The 26,065-nt window shown below is 43.3% G+C and overlaps 1 protein-coding gene across 1 annotated transcript in view; it reads right to left on the bottom strand.

Annotated features, from left to right (window-relative positions):
- PDPK1 (3-phosphoinositide dependent protein kinase 1) overlaps positions 1-26,065 on the bottom strand; it is a 63,078-nt gene that overhangs the window by 22,435 nt on the left and 14,578 nt on the right. Inside the window, exon 2 of the mRNA XM_018565808.1 lies at positions 860-1,126. Within this exon, the coding sequence (XP_018421310.1) occupies positions 860-1,126 (267 nt within the window). The remainder of the gene's footprint in view (positions 1-859; positions 1,127-26,065) is intronic.

The raw sequence follows: 26,065 nt of genomic DNA on the forward strand, positions 1-26,065 counted from the left end.
CAGTTGTCAGAATACCAGCTGATTGGCTGAAGGGCACTGTCTGGCCAATAATTGTCAGCTAGGATCCTTTGATTTTTCAATTCAAGTCTAACAAGCTGGGCAATGCCGGCAGGGCCGCCCTTGGTTAGAATTTCAGCCAATTCTTGTAAATTCTTCCAGCTTTACATGGGGCTGCTGCAGCTACACACACACACACACACACACACACACACACACACACACACACACACACTGAGGTGTTGGGGGCAGTAGGCCCAGCTCGGGACTAAACCAGAAAGTGATGGAAAATAAAGAAATATGCCTATATCATGTGATACTTACTTCATGACAAAATAATTAATTTAGCTACTACCTGCCCTGGTGAACTGTTAAAGTGATCATTAATGATAAATAAAATGTTTATTAAAATGTTGTTGTGGGGCTACCCCTGCAATGCAAAGAGTTAAGTGCCTATTTTGTCTAGGGGGCTCAGATAAAGCTGGATTACTCACCTGATCCTTGGCCCCGCAGTGGTCAATGATAACCTCTCTCCCCCTCCGCTATGGCTACGGCATCCTAACAATTAATGCAAGTCAATGGACATGCATAACACATGATGACGTCAGCAGTCCTTGGACCACCAGAGCCCAGGGTAGAAGAGGCTGTAGGGACTAGTCTAGCATCCCAGAGGGAGCTGGCAGGACAGAGGATCAGGTGAGTATTACAGTTTTATTTGAGTTCCCTGGACAAAAAGAGCACTTAAACCATTAAAGTACAGGCATAGCCCCACTGCAAGGGTAAGACTTTTGTTTGCCCGGTGTTCTTTAAAGAAAATCATTAAGAAGTAAAATACTCCAATTGCTAGCAATGGTGAACTTACTGTCGAGAAGGATCCTTCACCAAGGATTTTGCCAAACTTGAAGTCTTGCGGATGTTTCTTTCGAGGCTGCTGTGTTTGTTGTTGCCCAGTATTCTGCTCAGATTCTGAAGTGGGTCTGAAGTCTGTGGTTTTCGTTTCATTGGTGGAACCTGCTTGGCTGCTGCAGCTTGCTAGGGTTCCTGGAGAGCTGGAGTCAGGGTTAATCACTAATGAAGGAGATGGGCAGGAGCACATGGCCACGTTGGACTGAATCGGCATTGCATCATACTGGAGGGGAACAAAAAGGAAAAAAAAACTGCATCAGGACCAATTATAGTAGACGTCAAAGGCTACCATGAATAAACAGAAGCTTATGCACCTTCTACTTCAATTAATAAGCATGCATGCAGTCAACAATTTCTATAACCACAGTGGTCTCTTGCTAGCAGCACTTTATATGTCCGTGCTCTCTCTTTTACCACTCATCTCTGGCAAACCCTCCCATCCCCAATGCCTATACAACAATTCATCTGTACCCCTTTTTCACCAGTACTGTACTGTAAGAAAGAGGAAGATGATCAGCCAAGCATCTTTCTCCCACCTGCGGGGTACTACCATTTTTTCCCCCTCTGGTGCCCTGAAGTACAATGCTCTCAGACACCTTTTTGGTCAATCAGAAATACGGTTCCATCATATTTCTCAGCCAGTCCATCTGTAAAGCAGCAATTCAAACAGAGAGAGGATACCTTTTAAATGATCACATTAAAGCGCAGTGTCCTACAATTACCACTAGGGGCACTATTACACTACAAACTTTCCCTCTGCCAACTTGGCTCCTTAAACAATCATGCAAATAAAATCCAATTAAAGTGACACTAAACTAAGGAGTTAAATCTTAAAAAAACAAACATTCAAGTACCTTAATTATTAACAAAAATGTATCTTATTTGTGTATCACTCGGCTGTAGATCCTCATATCATCTCTGAATTGGTACGGACACTGTGCTTTCTTCTGGAGGGTGGCTACTTTTGTTCCCATTGGTCCCTGTGTGTGTTGTAAAGTAGTCACCGCCCCAAGCTCACTCCTGTGATGGACTACAATCGCAATACAAATAAACCAAACGTGAGATTGTAGTCCATCATGGAACTGAGCTTGGAGTGGTGACTACTTTACAGCACACACAGGGACCATGGGGAACACAAGTAGCCACCCTCCAGTAGGAAGGACAGTGTCAGCACCAATTCAGAGATGATTTGAGGATCTTCACCCAAGTGATACACAAATAAGATTCATTTTTGTTAATAATTAAGGTACTTGAATGCATTTTTAAGATTTAACTCTTCAGTTTAGGGTCACTTTAAAGCTTATATGAGAGGTTCAGTGTTACTTGAAAATTAAACTCATTGCCTTAGCTCTTTGTACCGTGTAGTTAAAGGAAGCCAGTTGCTTTACTACTGGAAATGTTTTTGTTACGGAAACTATTCAGAAGCAAATTGTGAAATGCAAACACACTACAAAACGTAAAAGCTAAAGTTACAAGTAGATAAACAGTAATTGGTACTTTCCAAGCACCTGGCTGCTCGCGCTATTTCGGTAACTTCTATCAAGTGAAAAACCACAGGGGTCTGTCCCTAGCATGCAATGCCTTGAAAATATTTACACTGAATGAATGCTCAATGCCAGGCAGGGTGAAGATGAGAAAGAACCTCCTCCTTGGGTTAACAAGGCCAATTAAATTAATGTCAGCGATGACATGAAAAATAAGATGCGTGCTCAAAGGGGGATTTTACGTAAAAATTGCTTGGTAAATCTTTTACTAAACATGCAAATCTTTTACCGATCATTATCAAAAGGGCTTTTCTCCATCAGAAACACACCTAGGAGCTAAGGTAAGGCAAAATTGTGTGTTACCGTATCATACGGCACTCTGTACGAGTATAGTGGGTGTCAAGGGGCCACACTGCAGTGTACCACGATACACAGGCCATGTATTGTGGGGTGCTGCCCATAAAAAGGTCTGGTCTTCCTTCAATTGCAACGTGTTGGCTGTTCATTCTAAATCAGTGGTTCTCAGCTGGTGTAACCTCAGGACCCACATTTGTCCTTGGTCATTAAGTCACGACCCAAGTTGCACTGCACTGGAATGCACGTCATTGTGGTACCATGCCTTCCGGTGCTGTCGATCGAACGGGGAAGGGAGATGCATTTGAGGTAACATTCAAATGAATGGCAACGCAAATTCTGCACCTGAATGCATGGCAAGTGCGATTGCTTGGTATGATGCTTTAATGGCATGGGACTGCAGGATTAACGCACTGTACTAGTGTGAACAGACCCTCAAAAACACTGACAGACACACACAACCACAGACATTCTCAAATACACACACACGCCAAAAAATTTTTATTTAGTTTTTCTTTCTTTTTTAAAAATCCACCCAGTCTCCCTACCTTACAAGAACTGGAGTAGATGCTCAACCTGGGGTCCAGTGTGGGCTGCTGTGCTGTGACGGGGCTCCATCTATATGTGCATTTCCTGTACAGCTCCCTTATGCACCCTGTAGAGGTGCCGGGAGCCAGAATGTGACGTCACTCCAGTCCAGGCACCTCTACAGGACACGTGAGGGAGCTGTAAGCAATACACGTATGAATGGAGCTCCCTCGTGGCCATGCGTCAGCCCACCCCACCTCAAGCTGACACTGGGCACCAGGCAGCATATTTTGAATGGCTGCTTGGTTCGAGAAGTGACAATGCTGAGCTAGGTGGAGGCTGAACAGCCTCACACCTAGCACAGTAGACAAGATGCGGCGACCCACTGTACAAGGGTTGCGGCCCACTTTTGGGTCACGACCCACCAGTTGAGAACCATGGTTCTAAATTAATTAGTTTCCATAGCACAGCACATGTTAACAAACCAAATAATGCACATTAATATACATGCAGTACTGCAACACAACAGGACTCTACAATGTGAGGGGGACCTTAAGGCCCAAATACACCTTAAATCCTTTGTGTGCATCATATCATGCATTAGCGTGTTTCCATTGATTTCAATAAAAACATGCAAAGCTGCATTCCCAACTTTTTGAACAGGGCTGGACAAATTCCGGGAGCCAGGTAGCCAATGCTCCTTAAAAATTACAACTGGCGCACAACTTTGGAGGTTTTCTCTAGTTGTTGTCAATGGTGCTGGCTCCTTAGAAAAATCCTGCTGGTTGCTGAAATGGTCAGACTGGTTCCTGAATTCCACCCCTTCTTTAGAAGACATGAAAAAAAAAAAAAGGTGTTGTTATAGTTGACCTATATTTGCAACGATGTTGACTGACTGGATGCTATGCTGATCCAATAGTTTCAATAGTCTGAGCATTGCTGAGCTACAACAGGTATGTATGACCACAATTCTAACTTTGGTCCTACTAGCTACACATATGTCCTGGGCCAATGACTCAAAAGACAGCCAGGTAATAGATAATTTCAAAAGATTAGAAATACCAGCCTGCATCTTTCACACTTTATTCTTTGCTAATCAATGCACAAAGTTATCTTGTACAAGATCTTTAGGCAGGGCTTTCACTTTCAAAAGTTTTACAATGGCTGATAGCTTGCCTTTTAGGTTTAGTCACCCAGAAATTGGTATTTCAGTTATGGGTGGGCGCTGGTAGGCTTATTAACCCACTAAGCTCTCAGAAAACTGATCACTCCAGGTGTAAAAGCTATCTACAGGAGTTTGTAGCTCAGCCTTTCCCTACTTAGAAGTCTTAGGCCTGGTTCACACCTAGGCGGCATCGTGTTTGTACGCATGGGTTCAGGGTGCCGTTATTTGCACATTTTACACACGCACATGAAGACATAAGAATCTGTAGGTTCCTGCCATTGGAATCCCAGAACGGGGCCTGAGAGCCTGCATATGAGGTGAACAAATTTGGCTTCCCCATGGACATATATAAAATATACATAGCAAGAACATTTATATAACATGAACAGGATTCTCTTTCCTGGTTACATATGAAAAACATTGGAAAGACTATAGATCATTAAGATATTTGCAACTGCTAGATAAATGTTCCTTGGCATGGTTCATGTACCAAGAAAACACTAATATACATTGAGGGGAATTTATCAAAACTGCAGTGGCTGGGCACGGCAACCAATCAGCATCTACTTTTCCTTTTCAAAGCTTAACTGAACAAACTGAAGAGAGAAGCTGATTGGTTGCAATGCACAGCTGCCCCAGATTTTGTCTGCTCCAGTTTTCATAAACCCCCCCCATTCTTATTTAGGTAGGAAAATCACTCCAGGTTATTGTTAAGAGATAAATATTGAATCTACTAGCTTGGTCTGGGCGTCAAGTCTTCAATGACCTCTGATCATGGAAGGTGTGAGGGCGTAATGAGGTGCGTGTTTCTATTTTAAACCTTGTGTTTTTCTCTAGCTGAAAGATTTAGAGCTCTTGCTGCTGAGCCATATAACATAGTACTATCCACATGGTACCTGTCGAAAAGAATGTTGGGAATGACTAAAGATGAACTCCACGAATATGTGATGATACTAAAAAATCATTATATGTATTTTAAATGTAATGAAGAAGCAGCACTAGAAACCAATCAGGTGTTCTGCATGCACATGTGCTGACAAGGAACATTCTGACCGGAGGAGAGAGCAAAGAGATGACCCTATCAGTCTGTTGCTGCTCCCTAAATGTCCAACAACCGGCTGGGGCAAGGGAATTCATAGCCTTTTGCAGGTAACAGAGCTCTTGGTTTATTTAGTGCTTTGCCTGGATTTCAATTTTAACTGCTATTATCCAAACAATGAGTGGCAGTTTGTTTATAAGTATAATTTTCTACTGTGTTCAACCCCGTTTAATTTCTCTATGGCTAAGGTTGAATATACACTAATCACTTTTGACATTCAAAAACGTTTGGTTCCCCCAATAATTCCCTCCGCCCCATTATTATATTAGGACACCAGTGAGTGTGCTCCTGTCAGAATGCCCGAATAGTGGCTGCAGTCACGGCTGAGGACTTCCAGACCGGCTCCTTTGACAAAAGTTAAAAAAAAAAACATTTTTGGCTTTAGGCCTCTCTAGAGCCAGAGCCAGATGTGCCCCTCCCCTGTCTCTCCCTCCAATGAGCACTGAATAAACAGATGGGTGGGAATACCTGCGGGCATCGGTGACGGGCAGTCACTGCACTCTACAGGGAGGAAACCATGAGCTGAGTGATCAGCGGTCACATGATCGCTCAGCTCCGAGTAATGGGAATAGTATATTTCACTCTTCCAATACTTCTACTTTAACAGAGGTCACCGGTCTTAAAACATACCTGGACATCTTGGTAAGGAGTAGAGTTAAGAACATTTTATTTTCCTAGTACAGACCCTAAGGTGCTTTGTTACACTACTCGTATATATTGTTTATTAACCAATGCACCTAGATATGTTAAAATTTTCCACTTAAATGGAAATTCACTATCTGGCTCTGCTTATTCATGGATCAACTGAACAGTTTCAACCTCTTTGCAACTCCCGTACGGAGGAGGTCAGGGGTGCTAAAGGGGGAGCTTTCTAATAGGAGGCTGCTGAAAGTGGGGATCGGTGCAGACACGGAACTGCAAAACATTATATTCTACACAAGATACAGCTATATATATCTACAGGTAGAATCTTTGGGACTTTCCTAATAGATGAAATATAATTATCCAAGTATTTCTCAACACTACTTGAATCGACTACAATCTTCCCATTAGAAGGTTACCCCTCACCTCTTGTTCTGGGAACAAATCTAAAACGTTGGATTTCCCCTCATTTTCTCTCCCAGTGGCAATGGTCACCAGCACAAATATAGAGGGTGAATTTCCCCAATTTACCAGAGGGTCTAGCTATGCCCTGCTGTACCCAAATCTAAAATAGAATGAATTGCCTAGAGATGCTCTTAAGGTGACCCTAATACTCAGGAATTAAATCTTTAAAATGCATTCAAGTACCTTAACTATTAACAAAAATGTATCTTATTTGTACATCACTCAGCTGCAGATCCTCAAATCATCTCTGAATTGGTGCTGACACTGTCCTCCCTTCTGGAGGGGGGTTACTTTTGTTCCCCATGGTCCCTGTGTGTGTTGCAAAGTAGCCACCGCTACTCTCAAAACAAATTAGTAAACGAAAGGAGAGTTTGTAGTCCTCACGGGAGTGAGCTTGGAGCAATGGGAGTGAGTATTACAGATGAAAATTCAACATTTCTTTCAGAACAGAGTAAATAATGTGTAAGCAGCAAGTTCGTCATTTCAACTTCTGCTATGGGAATGAGAAAATGTATTGAATATAAAGTAGCTGTTATCCCAATTTGGCTGCAAGTGGAAATACGGACAGTTCAGTACCAGGTTTCAATCAAAGGGAATTTACTACTGTGCTGTCTTTTTAGTTGACCGATCGTGCTTTGGAAATCCTTCTGCATAAACACTGTCCTAAATCATTATTGTTTCCCATTAAAATAATGAGCTGTTTAAAAGGAGAACTTCGGGGTCAAGGGGTCCCCATAGTTCTCCTAAGGGTAACAGGAGGACAAACTAGCGTCCTCCCGTCACCCAAAGCTCAGTATACCGAGATGCCGCAGCCGGGACGGATCCCGATATTGTCTGGATCCACCCAGCTGCGTGAGTGACAGCTGGCGCTGCCCATCTAGAGGCAGAGCCAGCTGTACCTGCGCCCTCCCCCGTCTGTTCCGCCAGTCAGCGCTGGAGGATCGGACAGGGGATCCCTGCAGGGAGCCGTGAGTGACAGTCACGGCTCTCTGCAGGCACAGGATCGAGAAGTGAGTGAGCGACGGTATTTATGCCTATGGGCCCTGGGTAAAGCACTTTTACTTAACTGATCCTGGCAGTCAGAGTTCACCTCCCTCCCCTCCGCTCTATTGACTGTGCCTCGGAGTCCTCACATCTAACGTAGAGTTATGGAACCTGCATGATGTCAGCACTCCTTACAGCACTGGAGCCCGGGAAGAGGAGGCTGCGGGGACCAGTCTAGCAGCCCAGCTTCTATCTCTGCCTGTGCAGCAAACACTACCCTCACCACAGGGTGAAAATGCTGCTGTCCAAGTTTGGCTCCATAGCTCCTCCATAGAGTGAAGCCACCCTGAGTCAGGAATTGGGGTAACTGGCCGGATCAATAGGTGAAAATAAAGGGGGGGGGAAAAAAAAGCCTAAAAAAAACAAATACTAATGCAGCCACTACATCTAACAAGCTGCAAAGCTGAAATATACTTTTTGTTTTTGGGCTTAGATACACTCATGCAGTGTGGAAATAATGTTTTTTGTTGTTGTCCAGAGATGGCATTCAACATTGTGTTTTGCATAGTCTTTTTCATAGTGTTTTATCTCCATTAAAGCATAACTATTCCCTGATGACTTAATGTGCCCCAAGCTGCAGAAACCAGAAGCAAAAAACTGTGCAAACTGCATGGAACATAGAAATGTCAGTAGAAAGGTGAATGCAAAGTATGTCTCAGATAACTTTATATTATAATTAGGTATCTGTGCCAAATACTTTACGTCACCTGTATTGCAATTAACCAATGCCAAAGCTTTGCCCAGCTTATATACCTATCCTAAGCACCAACACACGGCTAGGTAAATGTTGCCCACGTTTGTTCCATGACTTGCGATTTAACAGTAGAAGCTATTGGCAAATTCCTAGGGGGGAAAAGGAGCAGGAATTCTAGGTCGCATTCCAGCTGCTACTTACTCACCTATCAAATTTCAGATACAAAGGCCAACAGGAACTTTATTACAATGTGTCATTCAAGGGTAAGGGTTTTACGGAGAAACAATGAAGAAAAAAAACTATAATTACGGCGTCGGTTGTATCTTTTGAATGCTTAAAAATAATAATTTAATTAACTGTAGTATTGTAGAGTAAGAATTTTGAATATTGTAGAGAATGGTTAAAACTTCTGTCAGGTTTCTTGTCATCTGCTTCTCATTTGAAGGATTTTCCTTCCCTTACTGTCCTGTAAAACAAGCAGGAAGTAAGAAAACAATCTCTCCAAAGTTAGGCACGTCCCCTTTTAGAGAGATGACTCGGGAACAAATATCCCCATTGAAAGAGAGCTACTTTATTCCAGGCCTGGTGGCAAATTTTTAATTTTCTCTCACCTTCAGTTCTGGTGACAGAAGTCAAAAGGAGGAACATAGAGGGCACGGCCGTATTGGATATTCACATGAGAAACGGGCGGCACGTACAGCTCCGTGCGCGGCCGTATCGGGCAGCTCCTGGGAAGGACAAGTGCTGGGTTGATTAGTAGGCAGCCCTGTCCTTCTCTATGGGACTACGCGGCCGTACGCTGCCCTACACGTCCGTGCGGGTGCAGGTGTCCGTACCTGTACGCTGACAGGATAGATACTGTCTGCGTCCGAGCCAGGACTCCTACACCCGTACGGATCTGCACTTGGGGTGAGCTTTGGGCGGCGTACGGCCCTGTAGTCCCATAGAGAAGGACAGGGGCTGTGTACTAATCACACGCAGCACCTGTCCTTCCCGGGAGCTGCCCGATACGGCCATGCACTCAGCTGTACGTGCCGCCCATTTCTCGTGTGAATGAGGCCTAAGGGTGGCCATTGATGTTAGAATCGGGCCATACAATCTCTATACAACAATTTACTAAAACTATGTAATATAAGGGCCTACAAAATCTATCCACTCAATTTGTAACCAACCAGGAAGGCCCTTCTACTACATAATTGTTGGTAGATCTAAAAGGAGATTGTACAATCAGATCATAGCATGTGTGGTAAGCTTTACACATAAAGTTATAAATACCAGACAGGGGTTCTCTATCTTTCTATATATATATATTTCTTATAAATGATCCCTGGCAGTGCCATGGGGATCGTGACAGCTACTACAGTGTTTTACAGCATCTTCTGGGTACAGGAAGAAGTAGTACAAGAAGCCAATCAGTTCCTGTCCTGAAAAGAAGCAGATGGGAGGAGAAAGCAGGTTGACAGAGAGATGAGCGCATCACTGCGTTGCTTCCTCTTTTTACTGTCCAGACACAAGATGGGGCTGGTCCAGGACAACCTAGGCTCAGAGGAAGTCAGTTGTATGGTGTTGGCCATCAGACGGAGGACATCTAGTATTGTGGGGGAAATCTCTGAACAGAAGGTGATATTGCAGCAATATATAATAGAATGGCCTATTCATTTGTATCTCCTTATTTTCAGCTGGAGTTCTGCCTTAAGGCTGCCCATTCATATTAAGCTCACGTTAAACACAAAAAAAGCACCTGCAACATTTTTTAGCAAAGCAGCACACACCACTATACGTTTATGTGTGTTGTGGTGAGGTGAGCTGCGGGAGCATTGGCATCTACTTTACTAGTACATTGGGGTGCCATTGTAAATGAATAGCTACATAATACACATGGTACTGACGTGCGTTGTAACATATATGTGTAAATGGGAACTTAAAGTGTCTGTTTATTTGTCTTTGCCTGCTGGCTCACATGGGCGGGACTTAAACTGTTTACTGCAATAAAGTAATACTTTACTCATTAACAGAGATGCAGTGGAATGTCAGTTTAATATTCTACAATAAGCTTTACCAACAGGGTTAATATTTAAAACTTACCTTTTTAACATTTAAGTGGTCCTAAAAGCTGAACTCAGAGTATGAAAAAACTATCCTTGCAGTGAGGCTCCCTCCACACTGCAAGGGTTAAGTGCTCATTGTTGTCTAGGGTACCAGTAAAAAGTTCTTTTACTTAAAAGGAGATCTATCAGGTGAGTGATTTCCATTCATCCTCATAGTTAGAGTCGACTTGTGACAAAGAAGCTGTCACAGGTCGGCTCTATCTAATCGGGAAGTGAGCAGAAACATGCAGCCGATCTGCTCACTTCCCGATCGTCTTCCTGCAGTGTGCGGTGACCGTCAGACACGGCTCCCCACAGGGATTCCCCCCTCTCCTCTAGCGCTGAGTGGAGGAACGAACGAGGGAGATAAACAGAGCCCACTGTCACTCACGCAGCTGGGTGGATCTCGACAGTAATGTCTGGATCCATCCCGGCTGCGGCGATCACAGTATATCACGGGTATTGCCGGCAATATACTGAGCTTTGGGTCACGGGAGGATGCTAGTATATGTCCTTCCACGACCTTAAAGAGAACTATGGGGAAAAACACTTACCACATAGTTCTCTTTTAAATTATCCCATTGCTTTCCCAGTAGTTGGTGCTCACCTCTTTTCTCTGGTGTCATCAGTTACAGTGCAAGGCTGATGGTCCTGCTTTGTACAGGATGACGTCACAGCTGATTTAGAGCAGGGGTAAGCAACTCCAGCTGTTGAAGAACTACAAGTCCCACAAGGCATTGTAAGACTGAAAGCCACAGGCACGACTGGATTTGTAGTTAAAGCACAGCTGGAGAGCCGGAGCTGCCCATCCCTGATTTGGAGGGATCTTTGAATGGGCAAGGTTACAGTAACTCTTTAAAGAGAGAGCAAATGTCCAAATGGATCAGGGACATAGGTAGTGCAAAGTATGGAACAAGCTGTACTGTTAGTAGAATCTTTCTTCTTCTCCTGATTAAACAGTGGTTTGCTGCATAGCAAAACTGATAAATCTTGCCCAACACCCTGTTATTCTTCTAGTAAGACATGGTAAAATTAGAGACAATTTCCCTCATATGGACTACTGTTGTGGACATTTTATTATATGGAATTATGTGGACATTTTTATAATGTGTGTGTTTTATAGATTGTCACCTGTCTCCCCGTGTCGAATTCAACCGAGGAGCGCTCTAGCAGAGCGTACTTGGTTGAATCGGGATCAGCAGTAAAACCGTCAGTATTCAACCTTCTCATGGGCTTAGAGACGTGTTCGTGGTGGTTGTGGGGGTGTTTGCCGGTTTGTGAGCATTAAGTGCAATGCGCTGGGCTTTTTGCCTTCAAACGTCTATGCACCTTAGCGAAGCGAAGTCCGCATAACGAGAGGTACGTATTATAACTCTGCGGCTGCGCTATCCCTTTTGGATACATATCTGCTTTTATAAGAAGACATTCATATCTGCCTTGTCGGTGTACTGGTACCAAATATAGATAACCGCATTAGCAATGTCTTCTCAGATAGTCTCAAACCTGTAAGAACAAGTAGAATGATCATAGTAGATACTGGTCATTCTGAGCAGTATTTAATAAGGTCCATGCTGGCCAAAATGGCGGATGTGCATACATGTGGCTGGTTGGGGCAGTGTACATGACTCAGAGTCCTTTGTTTAACACTAGTGAGTCGTGTGCAGTGCTTTGCTCATGCACGTGGGTGCCCTCCCCTTTTCTGTTGTCATTTCCTGTGATGTCATTGTGCATGGAGGAAGCGATTGGCTGTTGGGGCCATGACTTCCCGTTTGTCATTCCTTTTGTTGCCTTCAAATAAACAAAGTCCCTTTGCTCGTGAGGACTTACACACCGAGATTCCAGCTTGAAGCAGCATCTGTTCTGATTCTATTTGGAGGCTACTGAAGTACTTCATATTTCCTTATACCAAAGAGCTTGATACAAACATGCTTTTAAGCACGAAGGAATTGCTTTGTGCTTGGTGCATTTTAATGCTGTTTTTGCACATTTTGGTGCAGCGCGGATTTGTGTGCCCAAGAAAAATTTTCCACAACACTACCAAAACATTTTTGTTCAGATCCTTTTCTTAATAAGACCCATCAACACTCTAAAATAATGCTGACAACTAAAAAAATTAAAATAATTGATCCCAAACCATATTTCAGTAAAAGCACCAAAAGACATGGTTTATTTGTGGGGAAAAACAACAGGGAGCCTATCCAATCATTACCCCTGAGGCTGCTTAGCTCACGCAGGATATGCCAGGAAGCGCTTACAAACCTGGAGTCAGAGTAGGTAAACAATCTCTCACGTCTGTATGTACCATAAAAATGGAACCTATAATAGTTCTCGGTCAACATAGTAACATAGTAGGTGAGGTTAAATAAAGACCTATGCGTGTATGGGTGTGTGCGATTGAGTGTCTATTTATTTGACTCTAACATTGTTTGTATATCAAATAACGCATGGAGAAGTTTCTTGAATTTATCAACGCTCTCAGCAGAGACCACCATCTGTGGAAGGGAATTCCACTACTCCCACAGTACAAAAACACCTACAATTTCTGAGATTGAACCACCTTTCCTCCAAACTCCTGTTGTGTCCCCGTGTTCTCAATACAGTTTTCTGATCGTGTCAAGGAACCAGAGGTGCCACCTCACCTCAGGGTTGCCGGCTACGGTGCAGGGCATGGGGTCTCTTTCAGCTTGGCAGAACTTCTGTTGGCAGGGTTGCGGGTGCGCGACGTGCTCGCGCAGCAGACAGGCTGCGCAATGTGTGCATGGGGGCGCGTGCGGTGTGTGCATGGGGGCGCGTGCGGTGTGTGCATGGGGGCGCGCGCCTGTGGCCATCATTGTCTTCAGGTGTGGGTTATGCCTTCTATTCGTTCCTAGAGGGGAGCTTCCTGGTTGTCTCGGCAACCAGAGGCAGTCCCAGGGGCGTCCTGAGGCTGGGTGACACCTGGAGCGGTAACCGAGTGTCACCCCGCAGGAGACGTCACTGCGCGTGACGTGGCCACGCGCGTCAGTATTCTGATACCTGCCGGCGGCCATCTTGGTGATGGACGCCGGCACAGAGAGGAGGGGACAGTCACCCGGCCGTATAAGGTATGCCGCCGGGTCCCCTCCTCTCTCCTGATACTGTTGTCCATGACCGAGTGCCCGACTTTTCAGAGGGGGGGGTGACACCAAAATTACTGCGAGTCATTTTGGTGCCACCCCTCCAATGGTGTCACCCGGGTGCGGGCCGCACCCCCCTTGTGACGCCACTGGGCAGTCCTGATCTTCACTGGGTTTAAATCCCAGCCAGAGCCCTGGCTTGTTGCTGAGTCATTCTGTCTATATGGTGCAGTTACTAAGCCTCTTACCCCTGATTCCTCTTCAGCTCCCTGAACCCTCATCTGGACTTCTGGTTACCGAATCCTTGGCCTGTCTTCTCGTTTTGATCCTAAGCTGCCTGCCTCGACCCGGACCGAACACCGACTACTTATTTGGATTTACCTTTCTTGTACCTTGTTGCGGATCCTTTCAGGTCTGTTTCCTGCCAGTGGGTTCTGCCCCCCGTTTTGGGCCAGTGACACCCCTGACAGATTGAACAGTTTGCTCCGAATATTGTGGTCCCCATTGATGATTTTAAAGACTACAATACTCCAGGCTGCTAATGACTGAACGGTTTAAGCAGTTTAAAAAGGGTCTGATGGATAAATGAATTTAAGCTTGGAGAAAAAGAAACCACATGTACAGATCTCGCTGGGTTTTTAGATATGATCTATTTTCAGATTGAAGATGTAAGCAAGAAGTTTGTTAACCTTGGGAAACTGGAAGAGAACTCCTGGCAACAGACTTCAGTCCAAACTAAGAAGGTGGTCAGGAAAAAATCTGTTCCAGCTGCAACTGTGAACAAAAGCCAGGGAGATAATGCGCGGGCAGCTGCCAGAAGCCGTCTTGCTTCCATTAAAAGCAGCAATGAGAAATAAAACAAAGCAGGAGGAGATCATGGAAGAGGCCGCAGTCTCAGAACAGCCCGTGCAAAGTGGAACCTGTTGTATTTGATGCAGGCTTTTTCTGGATTGAGAGTCCTGCAAAGCTACCTGGCAGCTTAAGAAGAGCAAAGACCTCTTCCCAGATATCAGATACACCCAAAAAAGTCCAACAGAATTCTGATAATCCAGTTGATGATGGTAAGAGAGTGCCGATCATATACATATCCAGAAGTCCCCAAATCCTGCAAAATCCCCTGTGAGGAAAGCTCTGTTTGACACACAAAAGGAAAGCTTGCAGAACCAAGAGCATCCTGTGGTTACCAGTACAGAGAACACAAAATCGGAGTCTGTTCCACAAGAAGTTGACATGACTTAAGTACTTGGTTCCTACTACAACAGTTACAGAAAGTGTAGTGGATTCTCCCGGATTTATGGAGTTTTCACTGCTGGAAAACAGGGTAACTGAGCTGGAAGAGGACACAAAATGTTAAGTTACAGCCACAGTCGTGGATGACGTGTTCATGTGCAGCCCATGCCCCAGAAAAGGTTCAGGAAAATGAACTCCCCTCTCCCAAAGATGGCACAGTGGAAATCTTACTTGTGCTGCCACATCCAGTGTCATTTTCCTTATTTCTGCTGTCTTAGTTACACTGCATACTTATATAATTGTATTTCACTGTGCTATGCTGTATTTCTAACTACAAGTGAAAGATCTGTGCACACTTGGCATCTTCAGTTTCACCTCCTGCTGTTTTCTGTATATTGGTACAGTCTTGTGCTAAAACTTCCCAGTAATCCTCTCTCTCCTTTCCACACCAGCCACTGAAAGGTAAAGTGGTCTATGTTATCCTGTTAATGGCAAAGATAGGAATGTCGTTTCACTGTAGGAATGACAAAGAATCACATCCTATGTATGGAGATCGTAAATAAACTACATTGGATTATACTCGGAGTCAGACTTATCGAGTTGGACACTATCTGTGAATATCACCAAGTCAGTAGGTTGTCATACTGCCCGTACAGACAGGTATGTGCAAATACATAAAGCGGTGGTTGTAACAGAATATTACTGGATGAAGACCTCAAGACGTCTGACCATCCACTAGAATTCCTTAGAAGCTGTACTTCAGATATGGTAGAGAAATAATTTTCTTCAATCTTTAACATCTACTTGAGAAGATTAAAACCCAAACACTACAGATATCCCCCCTCTTCCTCAAAGAAAATGAAGTCCAGCCTTTGTATTTATGTTATATTAAACAATGTTTGTGTTCGGAATCCATTTGCCATAAGGGCAAGTAACCCCAATACTGACCTGAGGTGTGCCTTGATCCGGATGGACAGTATGCCAATGAGGGGGCATACTCTGTGAAATCTTTGAATGAAGGGACCGGGTGGGCGGGCCATGCTGACGAAAAGCCGTGCCCAGGTGAGTCTACCTGCCCGTTTTATGTGCGTGAGGGAAAGGACTCCTCCCACAAATACAGGCTAATCAATTAGCCTTTAAACTTATATATTGACTTTATTCTCGGATATATTTATTTTAATTGCAATTAAACAGTTTCTATAAAAAAAAAAGAAGACTGCAATAAGGTCTCTGGTGCTTCCTGGGAGGGTATTTAATCCCTCCCTGCTGTCAGGACTGTGGCTGAGTATCCTGTCACCCTTCCTTGTTGCCAGTTCCTGAATCCTGAGCCCCAGTATCCTGTAGCCTTTCCCTGAGCCCCGATACCTGTTTGCAGTTCTGAGCCCTGTTCCCGCTTGCTGTATCCTGTTGCCTGTATCCTGACCCCCTTGTCTCCCCTGGTCTTGCCCTGCTCCCTGGGTCCACCTGGCTCGTATTCCCTGGGTTGGTATTTGGTTCTACTTAGTTTGATGTTTCTCTTGCTCGTGTTAGCTTGTGGGTGTTGGTGGGGTTGTGGTGTTTGTTTGCTGTGTACAAATAAACTGTGTGCCTATAACCCTATCCAGTGTGGTCATTTGGTCTTCCTGCTTTGGTACCTGCATGCGGTGTGGGGACACCTGCGCACGGTACCCTGACAGCTGCTTGTCAAAGAACATTATATTTGATTTTAAAGTTTTTGTTTGATAAATAAACATTAGTACATAACCAAGGATTTCCAGAGTAGTACAAGTTGGCCAAAGAGACTGTGGCCATGTTTGTCGGACTAAACCTTTATATATTAACCTCCCTGGGGGTATTCCCGAGTGTGGCTCGGGGTTAAATTTCCTGACCAGGATCGGTAACACCGAGTCACACTCGGGAATACCCTGAATTCACACTCACCTCGTCCCTCGATCCCCGCGGTGTCTTCCTCGCCAGATGCCGGCATCCGTCTCCACCGTACGCTAGCGTCAGCGTCGCAGGGAGGCGGGTGCGGCGGGAAATTCAAATGTAAAAACACATAAAACACACACAATACTTTGTATTGCATTGTATACACTGCTATTAAATTGCTGCTTTGAATTATTTCACCTCAGCTTTGTCCCTATAGTTTTTTCCAGTGCCCTGCCTGCACTTTTACCATTCTATTTGCCTGGAAAACTTGAGAGCGTTAATGGCATCCAAAAAGCGTCCGCTGAGGTCAAATGCGGTTTTAGAGCAGCTTGAAAATAGCGATAGTGATGTGGAATCACTTATAGAATTGAGTGACAGCGATTCGTGGGGAAGTTCGTCGTCAGACAGTGAAAGTGATGAAAGAGACGATTCTGCGACCGAGCTACGTGATGTGCGAACCTGGTGTTCTATTGACTGTGGTACGGATCACGCAGCGCCCCCAAGATTCTCATTTACTGGAGCATCTGGTATGAAGGTAGAGGTTGAACATGACAATGAGGTTATTGATGAAATTGTTACCGAGACAAACCAGTACAATGAACAACAATCAGCTACTCTGCATGGGAAGTTTTACAGAAGCAGAAAGTGGGAACCAGTGACCAGAGATGACATCTGGAAGTTTCTGGGCCTAATAATTCTTCAGGGAGTGGTGGGGAAACCCCTGCAGAAGTGGTATTGGACAACCAATAAAATACTTGCCACTCCATTCTTTGGCACGGTCATGTCGGAGTATAGGTTTACCCTCATCATGAAGTTTTTACACTTCACAAACAATGAAGAATTCGATAAAACCACTCATCCTGCACCAAAACTGAGGAAAATTTGGAAGGTATCCCAAATGATTGTGAGGAATTTCCAACAAAGCTATGTGTTAGAAAGAGACATCACCGTAGATGAATCGCCTACAAGGGAAGGCTCAGCTGGGTTCAATATATAGCATCAAAGAGAGCACGATTTGGCATCAAAACCTATATGCTATGTGAATCATCAACTGGCTACATTTGGAACTCCGTGATATACACTGGAAAAGGAACCAAATTTGATCCAAAATACAGTAGCTATGGAATGGCAACATCTTCCGTTCTTTCTCTCATTGAGCCATTGCTGAATCAGGGCTTTATGACTTAGGCCTAACCGACGTGACATGCCGCCAGTGTTTGGCAATAAGAAGCTGAAGGCTGGAGAAATGGTTGCCTGGCAGAAAGGCAAAATGATGGCACTGCAATGGTGCGACAAAAAAGACGTGTGCCTAATGAGTACAGTGCATAACGCCTCCACTGCTATGGTATGCACGAAAGGTGTGAGAGACGTCATGAAGCCACAAGTAGTAATAGACTATAATAACACCATGGGAGGTGTCGACAGAGTCGACCAAGCCATGACATTCTACCCAGCAATGCGGAAACAGCAGAAGAAATATTATAAGAAGATCTTCAGGCATCTTCTTGAGTAGTGCTTGTGGAATGCCTATGTTCTGCTCAAAAAAACAGAGTGACAAGTCTGTGACGCATTCGGACTTCATTTGGAAAATTTCCGAACAAATCTTTTTGAACAACCAAACGCCATCAGTGAGTAGATGTGGACGTCGTGCTGTTGGCGTTGTCAATCCAGAATGCCCGACTGGTCGTCACTTCATGGACCACATCCCGCCAACAGAGAAAAAGTTAGCACCTACAAGGATGTGCGTGGTTTGTTGCTCAAAGCGCGATGACAGTGGCAAAAAAATCCGAAAAGAAACCAGGTTCCATTCTGATTTTGACGTCGGGCTTTGTGCTGTCCCATGTTTCAAAGTTTATCATACCCGGGATGTTTACTAAAGTAATATTGCACCCTTGTTTGGACAGATTTCAGTGTTTTTGGTTTGAATACATTATTTAATTAAATGTATTATTATTATTATATTATTGTTTTGTGTAATTAATTCTAATTTTTTGTTATAATATAATTTATGATTTCGTGTTTCAAACTTTAAATCATACCCGGGATGTCTACTGGACTCTTGTTTGGACAGATTTAGGTGAGTTATTCCTAAGATTTACAGGCCTACAATATAAAACAACAAATTTCCATGAAAAACAATGTAACGCTTTGGCATGCTAAAATCCTGCATAATCAGACCGCCAGGGAGGTTAAGCCCTACAATAACAAAAAGGTCACGGCTGACGAGTAATCCGCTCCTGCAGTAAATTGCAGCTTTAGCTACAGAGCTTGTAAACAGAAGGCTTTTTTTCAGCAGGCTGTAAATGGAGATATATATATGTGAAAGGCAGCCTAAATCTCCACCGGCTGGACCACATAGGCAATGCAAAGTATTCATATGCAATATGTCATATATAACAGACTTACAAATATAATGTTATTTACGTTCTGACCATAATAAATATATAAGGTAAATAAAGTAAACACTCGCAGTCACTTAAAACTGACTGACCTACTATTCAACTTAAACAGAGCCAAGGGTGGAATGACACTTTAAGAAATCAATGCTACATTATTCATGCAGCTGCACCTGCACTGTTACACTAAAATAAGGCAGGTTTACAAGTGATGTGTCGGGGGAGGGTTGGTCAGCCTTCAAAATACAAAGTTCTACGTATGGTCCTTATTCATAAAACTGGTGGCAGAATGGTCTCAGACAGCTCAGAGCATCCAATGACATTCAAACATTCGTTGAAAAATTACACAGGATGAAAATTTGATTTCTGATTGTTTGTTTTGAGTTGTTCTTTCCACAGATGGATCTATAAATAGTTCTCAGTCCATCATAAGTAATATTTGTACGGACTATAATGTTTTGAGCTTCTGCATTCAAATTAGTCTTACTCATCTCACTTGTCCCATCCTACTTCATTCGAGCCAATCATCGTCATCAGCTAAAACAGGATTCACAGTCAGGAAGTGTGTCACATACAAACCATTATCTTGTTAGCACATGGACAATATTAGCCCAAAATGTACTTAGCATCATCTTTTTACAAGAAGGAAGAGTGATCTCCTACTCTACAAGTGGTAACAATTCTGACTGTATACTAGTAATCAATTTTCCTTATTTATTTCAAGTACAACTATGGTAAAACTATAAAATCACATATGTAAGGTAGGCTGTCCATACCAGTTAGGGCTATGTCACATGAGCGATCCCGTCATCGTCAACTCACTCGTAACAGGATTGCTAACAAAACAGCTTATCTGTTTTGATAAAGTGGCTCCTGCATTAGCTGGACCAGTATGATTCCACTCTATTGATTTTTCCTTGCTAGTGAGCGGGCTTTGGCAGCATTACAAGCCAACAAGGGAGCAGTTTCACAGAGGCAAGTGGAAGCTCTCCTTGGTGATTCTGCTTCTGGCAATGTGTCATCACATCAGTGAATAGGCACGCCCTTTGATAGTGTGACAATGCTCTTTCTACTGCAGTAAAACCGCTGCAGCGTTGTCACTCTTGCTGCTGCTGCTCAGATTGTGGTGCCGTTCATAGTCCTATTAGTGAACAGACATCTCTCACAGCCCTTTAGATTAACAGCACGTTAATGTGTATCTATGAGAGCTTAGGGAGATTACTTAAAATACCCGCTCAGCACTGTCTAGCGAGGTGCACAAGAAATCCAGCTTCTTAGCTGCATTTACCATGAAAAAAAAAAAGGACTAAATTACGGTACTGTCCAAACTGTTCCAAGTCCACATTGTACGGGACCTAAAGTGTGCTCTTTTTCACTCAAATGTACCTGATTTAAAATAAACATCAACGGACACTTGCCCACTTCATCCTTCTGGCAGCTAAGTTAACTCTTGCTGGTAATTGGAAGAAGCAACAAATATCGTACAGGGAATTAATATCTAGAGTGGACAATATCATGTTTAGTGAACGGTTGACAAGCATATTGGTTGATAAGACAACTCGTGTTTCTCCAGGTATGGGTACCATGGATACAACTCCAACACCCTCACATGACCGAGTCTAGTCTCTGTGGCATATGAGGATGTCTTCTTGAGCATGTAAGGAGGTTACCCTCCAGAGGGTTTAATATAACTACTTTCCTACTGTTGATGTTCCTCATGTAGTGTAACCGAAGTAGCGAGATCCCACCCCCTTTTTTTCTGTCATATACCCTATCTGAATCTTTCATAACTCGTCCCCCCTTTTAATTTATTTTTACTCTTTTTACTTTCTCCCTCTTTTAGGACTCTGTGTTATCACGTTTTTCAACGCATAGTAATATGGAATGTTGTATTTCTGAGCAGAGTAGACGTTAGTAATCTTGCATTATGGTTGCTCCAACCTGACTCCGTTAGGTTGCACATTATAGTCTCCTCTCTTACGATGTACTACAGGACCACGTGTAATATTGTCTGTTGCATATGTTGATCACCTGTATGCTCAGTGATATGTATAATGCAAGGTCCCGTAGCTATGTATACTGACCCATGTTTGTGAAAAACCCGAATAAAAACTTTGAATTACCTCCCCTGAGATGATGTGCATGGTCACATGTCCTAGTCACATGTGCCAGAAATCCAGGAAGTAAAAGGAGAGCTAGTAATTTGCCCTTACTAAAAATGGCCACTGTGAGAAGATTGGAGATGAAAAGAAAAATAAGGTATGCAAAGAATACAATGCCGCAATTCTCTATAAGTATCTGTTTGTAGATTGTCATTACTATACATTTCTAAAGGTGTGTTTGTTGTTATTTAAAAAATATGGTTAAAGGTCCACTCTAACATGCCAACTTGCTCTGAAAATGCCTGTTTATCATTTTGAAAGGGAAAAAAAAAACAGATGATTGTTTAGATGGGCTTTAAGTTGGGCAAAGCGATAATGGTGGAATAACCTTGTGTGGTCTTTCCAAGCAAACACTTGCTATGGTGTTTGGAAAGTTATTAAGCACTAGGAGAATCTTTAGCAGCCAATCACATAAATACTTGTATGCCATGAGCATGTATTTATGGTATTTAACATTTAATGTCTGGGAATATACTAGACAAAAAATATCATCCAAACCAATAGCAACCACCAACAGTGGTTCAGCATGTGAAAAAATATGGTATTGTTCCTTCCCTTTGTTCCAAATGACCAGGTTCAGAGCATGATCAGGTGCTCTCTTGCGGAGCTTGTCCACACTCCCAATATATTCAGTCTGTAAATAGCAAAGAGCCACACTCTGATGCCATAACTCCAGTAAAAACAAACAACTTTATTGACTCCAACAAGATACCGCTCAGTCCTTCAAGGTTTGCTCCACCATAAATGGGCTTAATCATGGAGGTCAAGTGATAGCCAAGGCTGGACAAACACCATGAGCAAGGTAGCCAATGTTTGTAAAATATTACAGCCAGCGCCTACCGGTTATAAGCCTTTCCTTTACTGCCAGTGGAATCACTGTGCATGGCCAGAGTAAAAGAAGATTCACCTTATTTTAGATATTTCATTTATTCTGTTGTGTTTGAAGACAGGTAAAACAAGCTTTAAGACCAGATATGTAAATCTACCCAATGGGATAGAAAAAAAAAAAAACTTGACAGGGAGTTTAGTCTTCCCTACTCTCAAAACTAAAACAACGTTTTGGCTTTAGATATAGTTTAAATCTAACAGAAAATGAAAATGTGACATCGCATTTCTGGCTAGGCTGTGTGGCAAGGGTGTGTGAATCACAAAAGTCAATGAACAGACTCCCAAATATTTTGACACGTAAACCAGTTCACACACATGTATTTTCGACTGTGTATTTAGCTGTTTCAGCAAAGCTGAGCTTCAAAAGTGTCTGCTACCTCCTAGACTGAACTGTCTGGCTCCAGAAGTCAATTAGTCTCCTTCTGGTGGTGGCCAAATGGTGCATAGTGAATAGGGATTCACCAATGCCGATACCAAGTATCGGTTAGTGAATAGGGATGCACCGATACTAGTATTGGTTCCGATACCGAGTATTTGGGCGAGTACGAGTACTCGCCCAAATACTCCCGATACCAGAACTTCCGGTATTAGGAAGCTAGGCGGGGAGTCATTACACGGTAATTGGTATCGGTGCTTCCCTATCAACTAAGCACCAATTGGCCACCACCAGAAGACGACAAAATGATTTCTGAATCCAGACAGTTCAGTCTAGGAGGTAGCAGACACTTTTGAAGCTCAGCTTTGCTGAAACAGCTAAATACAGGAGTTGAAAACACCTGGTCAATCAGGAAGGCGGCCGACCGGGAGCATGGAACCGGCTTCCCAGCTAATCAGGAAGTCATTACACGCCGCCATTGCTTTCTTAATGGGGCTTTCTCCAGTACCGGTATTCTGTATCAGCTAGTACCGGAAAAAAAATATCAGCACTCGTACTTGATACCGAAATCCCTATTAGTGGATAACACAGCAACTTGATTTGTCATCCATTCCTGCCCAAAAATGCTGAAAGCTCAAGTGTGCTCTGCAAATATAAATACTGTAGAGGTGGGAGACAGATCAATACTTCTGAAATTGTAACCTACCAATTTAGCTGGAAGTAATGACATCCAGAAGCACCAAAACAAATATTTTTCCTGGTTATTACATTACAAGTAAAAGCTACATCCATCGAAGGACAAAAACAATGACATACTACAAATGGCTATGGACTAGTTTGTTAAAGGCTGCAAAACAAACATGTTTTCTTCTTATGATCACGGTCAATCACTTTCAATATCTTAGGCAGACATCAGGCTTTATATAGCTAGCAATTTTTTGGCTCTTTCCACAATTCCTGTCATGGAAAGTTTCATTTTTTCTACTCGGAAAGATGAACAGTACATGGCAGTCAGCCAATTTTAGCTTACTGATAGCCTAACAAGCATACAGAAAGAAGAAAGATGTACATTGCTATTTATTGTTATTTAATAAACATCCTAATACACAAATGTAACCAAAAAGGCTTGATGAATCATTTTATAGCTCCTGTGGTTAAGTACAAAATATATCTTACAATTTGTGTACAGCTGGCAATTGATGGCGCGGGAGGATGACTATAAGTTATGAGGTAATGGACTTGTCTACCAGTAAAGAGTGATTAATGGTATCTTGTAGGACCTGTGATGTTTTTTAAAGCAAAACAGCAAACAAACAAATCATTAACATGCAAAGTGTTAAAGTGGACCCTGCATTCCTCATTCCTTATCCCAAAAGAGAATTTAACAGATGAGACTTAAAACGAGAACTATGGGGTAAGTGTTTTTCCCCATAGTTCTCTTAAGAGTCACGGGAGGACATATACTACCGTCCTCCCGTGACCCAAAGCTCAGTATATCGCGAACTACAGCTCGCGGTATACTGAGACCGCCGCAGCCGGGACGGATCCTGACAATGCTGTCGAGATCCACCCAGCTGCGTGAATGACAGCTGGCTCTGCCTATCTAGAGGCAGAGCAAGCTGTACCCGTCCATTCCTCCAGTCAGCGCATGAGGAGCGGCGAGGGGGGGAATCCTTTTGTGGATAGGTGAGTGACAGTCACGTCTCTCTGCAGGGACATGATCGAGAAGTGAGAGAGGACAGTATGTGTTCGCTCACTTCCCGATCTACTGAGAAGAACTTTACCCTCATCTTTGAAATGACAAGAAACACACCTTTAGGCCTTGTTCACACCAAATGCAGAGCAGATCCGGTCAGGTTTCTGCACACGCACGCTAGTCTTTTAGATGCGTTTTTGACTACAAAAAATATATGTATATTTTTTTAAAGTTTAAAATGGGCTTTCAGTGCGTTCCAGGCATTTGCTTGTTTTTGATGCGTTTGCAGATCCAGAGCAGGTAAAATAGGGCCTGCTGCAGTTTTTTTTACCTGCTCTGGAACTGCACGCTGCGATGTGAACTGGAGCAAAAAATACCATTGGAATACATTGGACGCAGTTTTGATCCGGTCTGCAACTGCTCTGCTCCGCGCTTGGTGTGAACAAGGCCTTAGAAATATTTCGCAATAACAATCAACAAACATATACTTCTAGATAATTGCCGGTTTTTTTATTTTTTGGATACCTTGTTTTTCTTTTCCTCCCCATTCTTCTCACAGTGGCCATTTTTACTAAGGGCAGATTAATATATCTCCCTTTACTTCCTGGAACTCTGGCACATGTGACTAGGACATGTGACCATGCACATCATCTCAGGGGAGGAAAATGCCTTTCCCTGAGATCTCATGAGATTTCCCAGCAATGCCCTGCTGATGTAACCTTCCCAAGATACAACAATTGTGCACATTACAACACTATGCCCAAGAGGACCAGGAAGTGGAAAAATAATAAGTAAAAGAAAAATAAATATGTTTGTTTAACTAATGAATGGAAGCTGATTTCATATCAGCGTGCAGAGCTGCATTCAGATGAGATTTTTAGTGAAAGGGGGTGAAGGTCCACTTTAAGCTGGCCACACACCGTTAGATTTTTTTTCATTCAAACAGTTAGATGAATGAACAGATTCCTCCATCTACGCTAAACAGCAAGGATGGACAAATATACTGTTGGGCTTCTGCACCCAAACAATGACGGCAGCTGATTGGCTGCCGCCAGTTCTCACTCGAAATATTTCCAACCGCCTCCTTCGATTTTCCGATTGAAGGATGCAGGACGGAAGGTTGCCGACAGGGGCATCCACTGTGGGAAGTTCGCATGGTGTATGGTCAGCTTTAGGCCAGCCATACAATTTTAAAAAACTGCAGGCATGGAGGAATCTCCCCTGCCAGCTTTTGTATTCCCCTGGCTGTCAGAATACCCAAACAGTGAATGCATTTGGTTGGCTGCAGTAACTGCCTGGCTTTTTTCAAACGCTAATTAAAATCCCTTACAATGGATGCTGCTTCTTGATGTTTAAAATGTTTGGTTTCCTGCAGATTCAGCTGGTCCTCTGAGCACTTGACTTGATATCCTGTTTTAGGGTGGCTCCTTTCCCTTGCAGGGTCCTATGGAGGCATCCTTGTGTATGCTAGTAAGCTGTGTGTATCACCACAAACCCAGCAAGGCAAGTCACTCCTCTCCCCCCTCCCTTCTACAAGCTAGTATATGGACAGCTGCTGAACACTGAGCTCTCCCTTGTGATCTTGTACTTGGACAGGAAGTTCAGGAGAGCCGAGCTGAGAGAGTTGAAGTCAGATGTTTGGAAACATGATGACTGAAAGTGTTTAAATAAATATTTTGCTGGGCAATGTATATTTGTTTGATCTGGATAAATGATTGAAAAAAATGTTTGAACATTCAATACCAAATCACAAATGACTTAATAGTAAAAACTACAATAACCATGTCATTGCTCACTGAAATTGCAGTAAAATTACCCTATAAGCTTTATAATGGGGGGTGGAGGG

The sequence above is a fragment of the Nanorana parkeri genome, unplaced genomic scaffold, assembly GCF_000935625.1.
Source record: "Nanorana parkeri isolate BGI_ZX_2015 unplaced genomic scaffold, ASM93562v1 scaffold889, whole genome shotgun sequence".
In the NCBI taxonomy this organism is placed as follows: Eukaryota; Metazoa; Chordata; class Amphibia; order Anura; family Dicroglossidae; genus Nanorana; species Nanorana parkeri.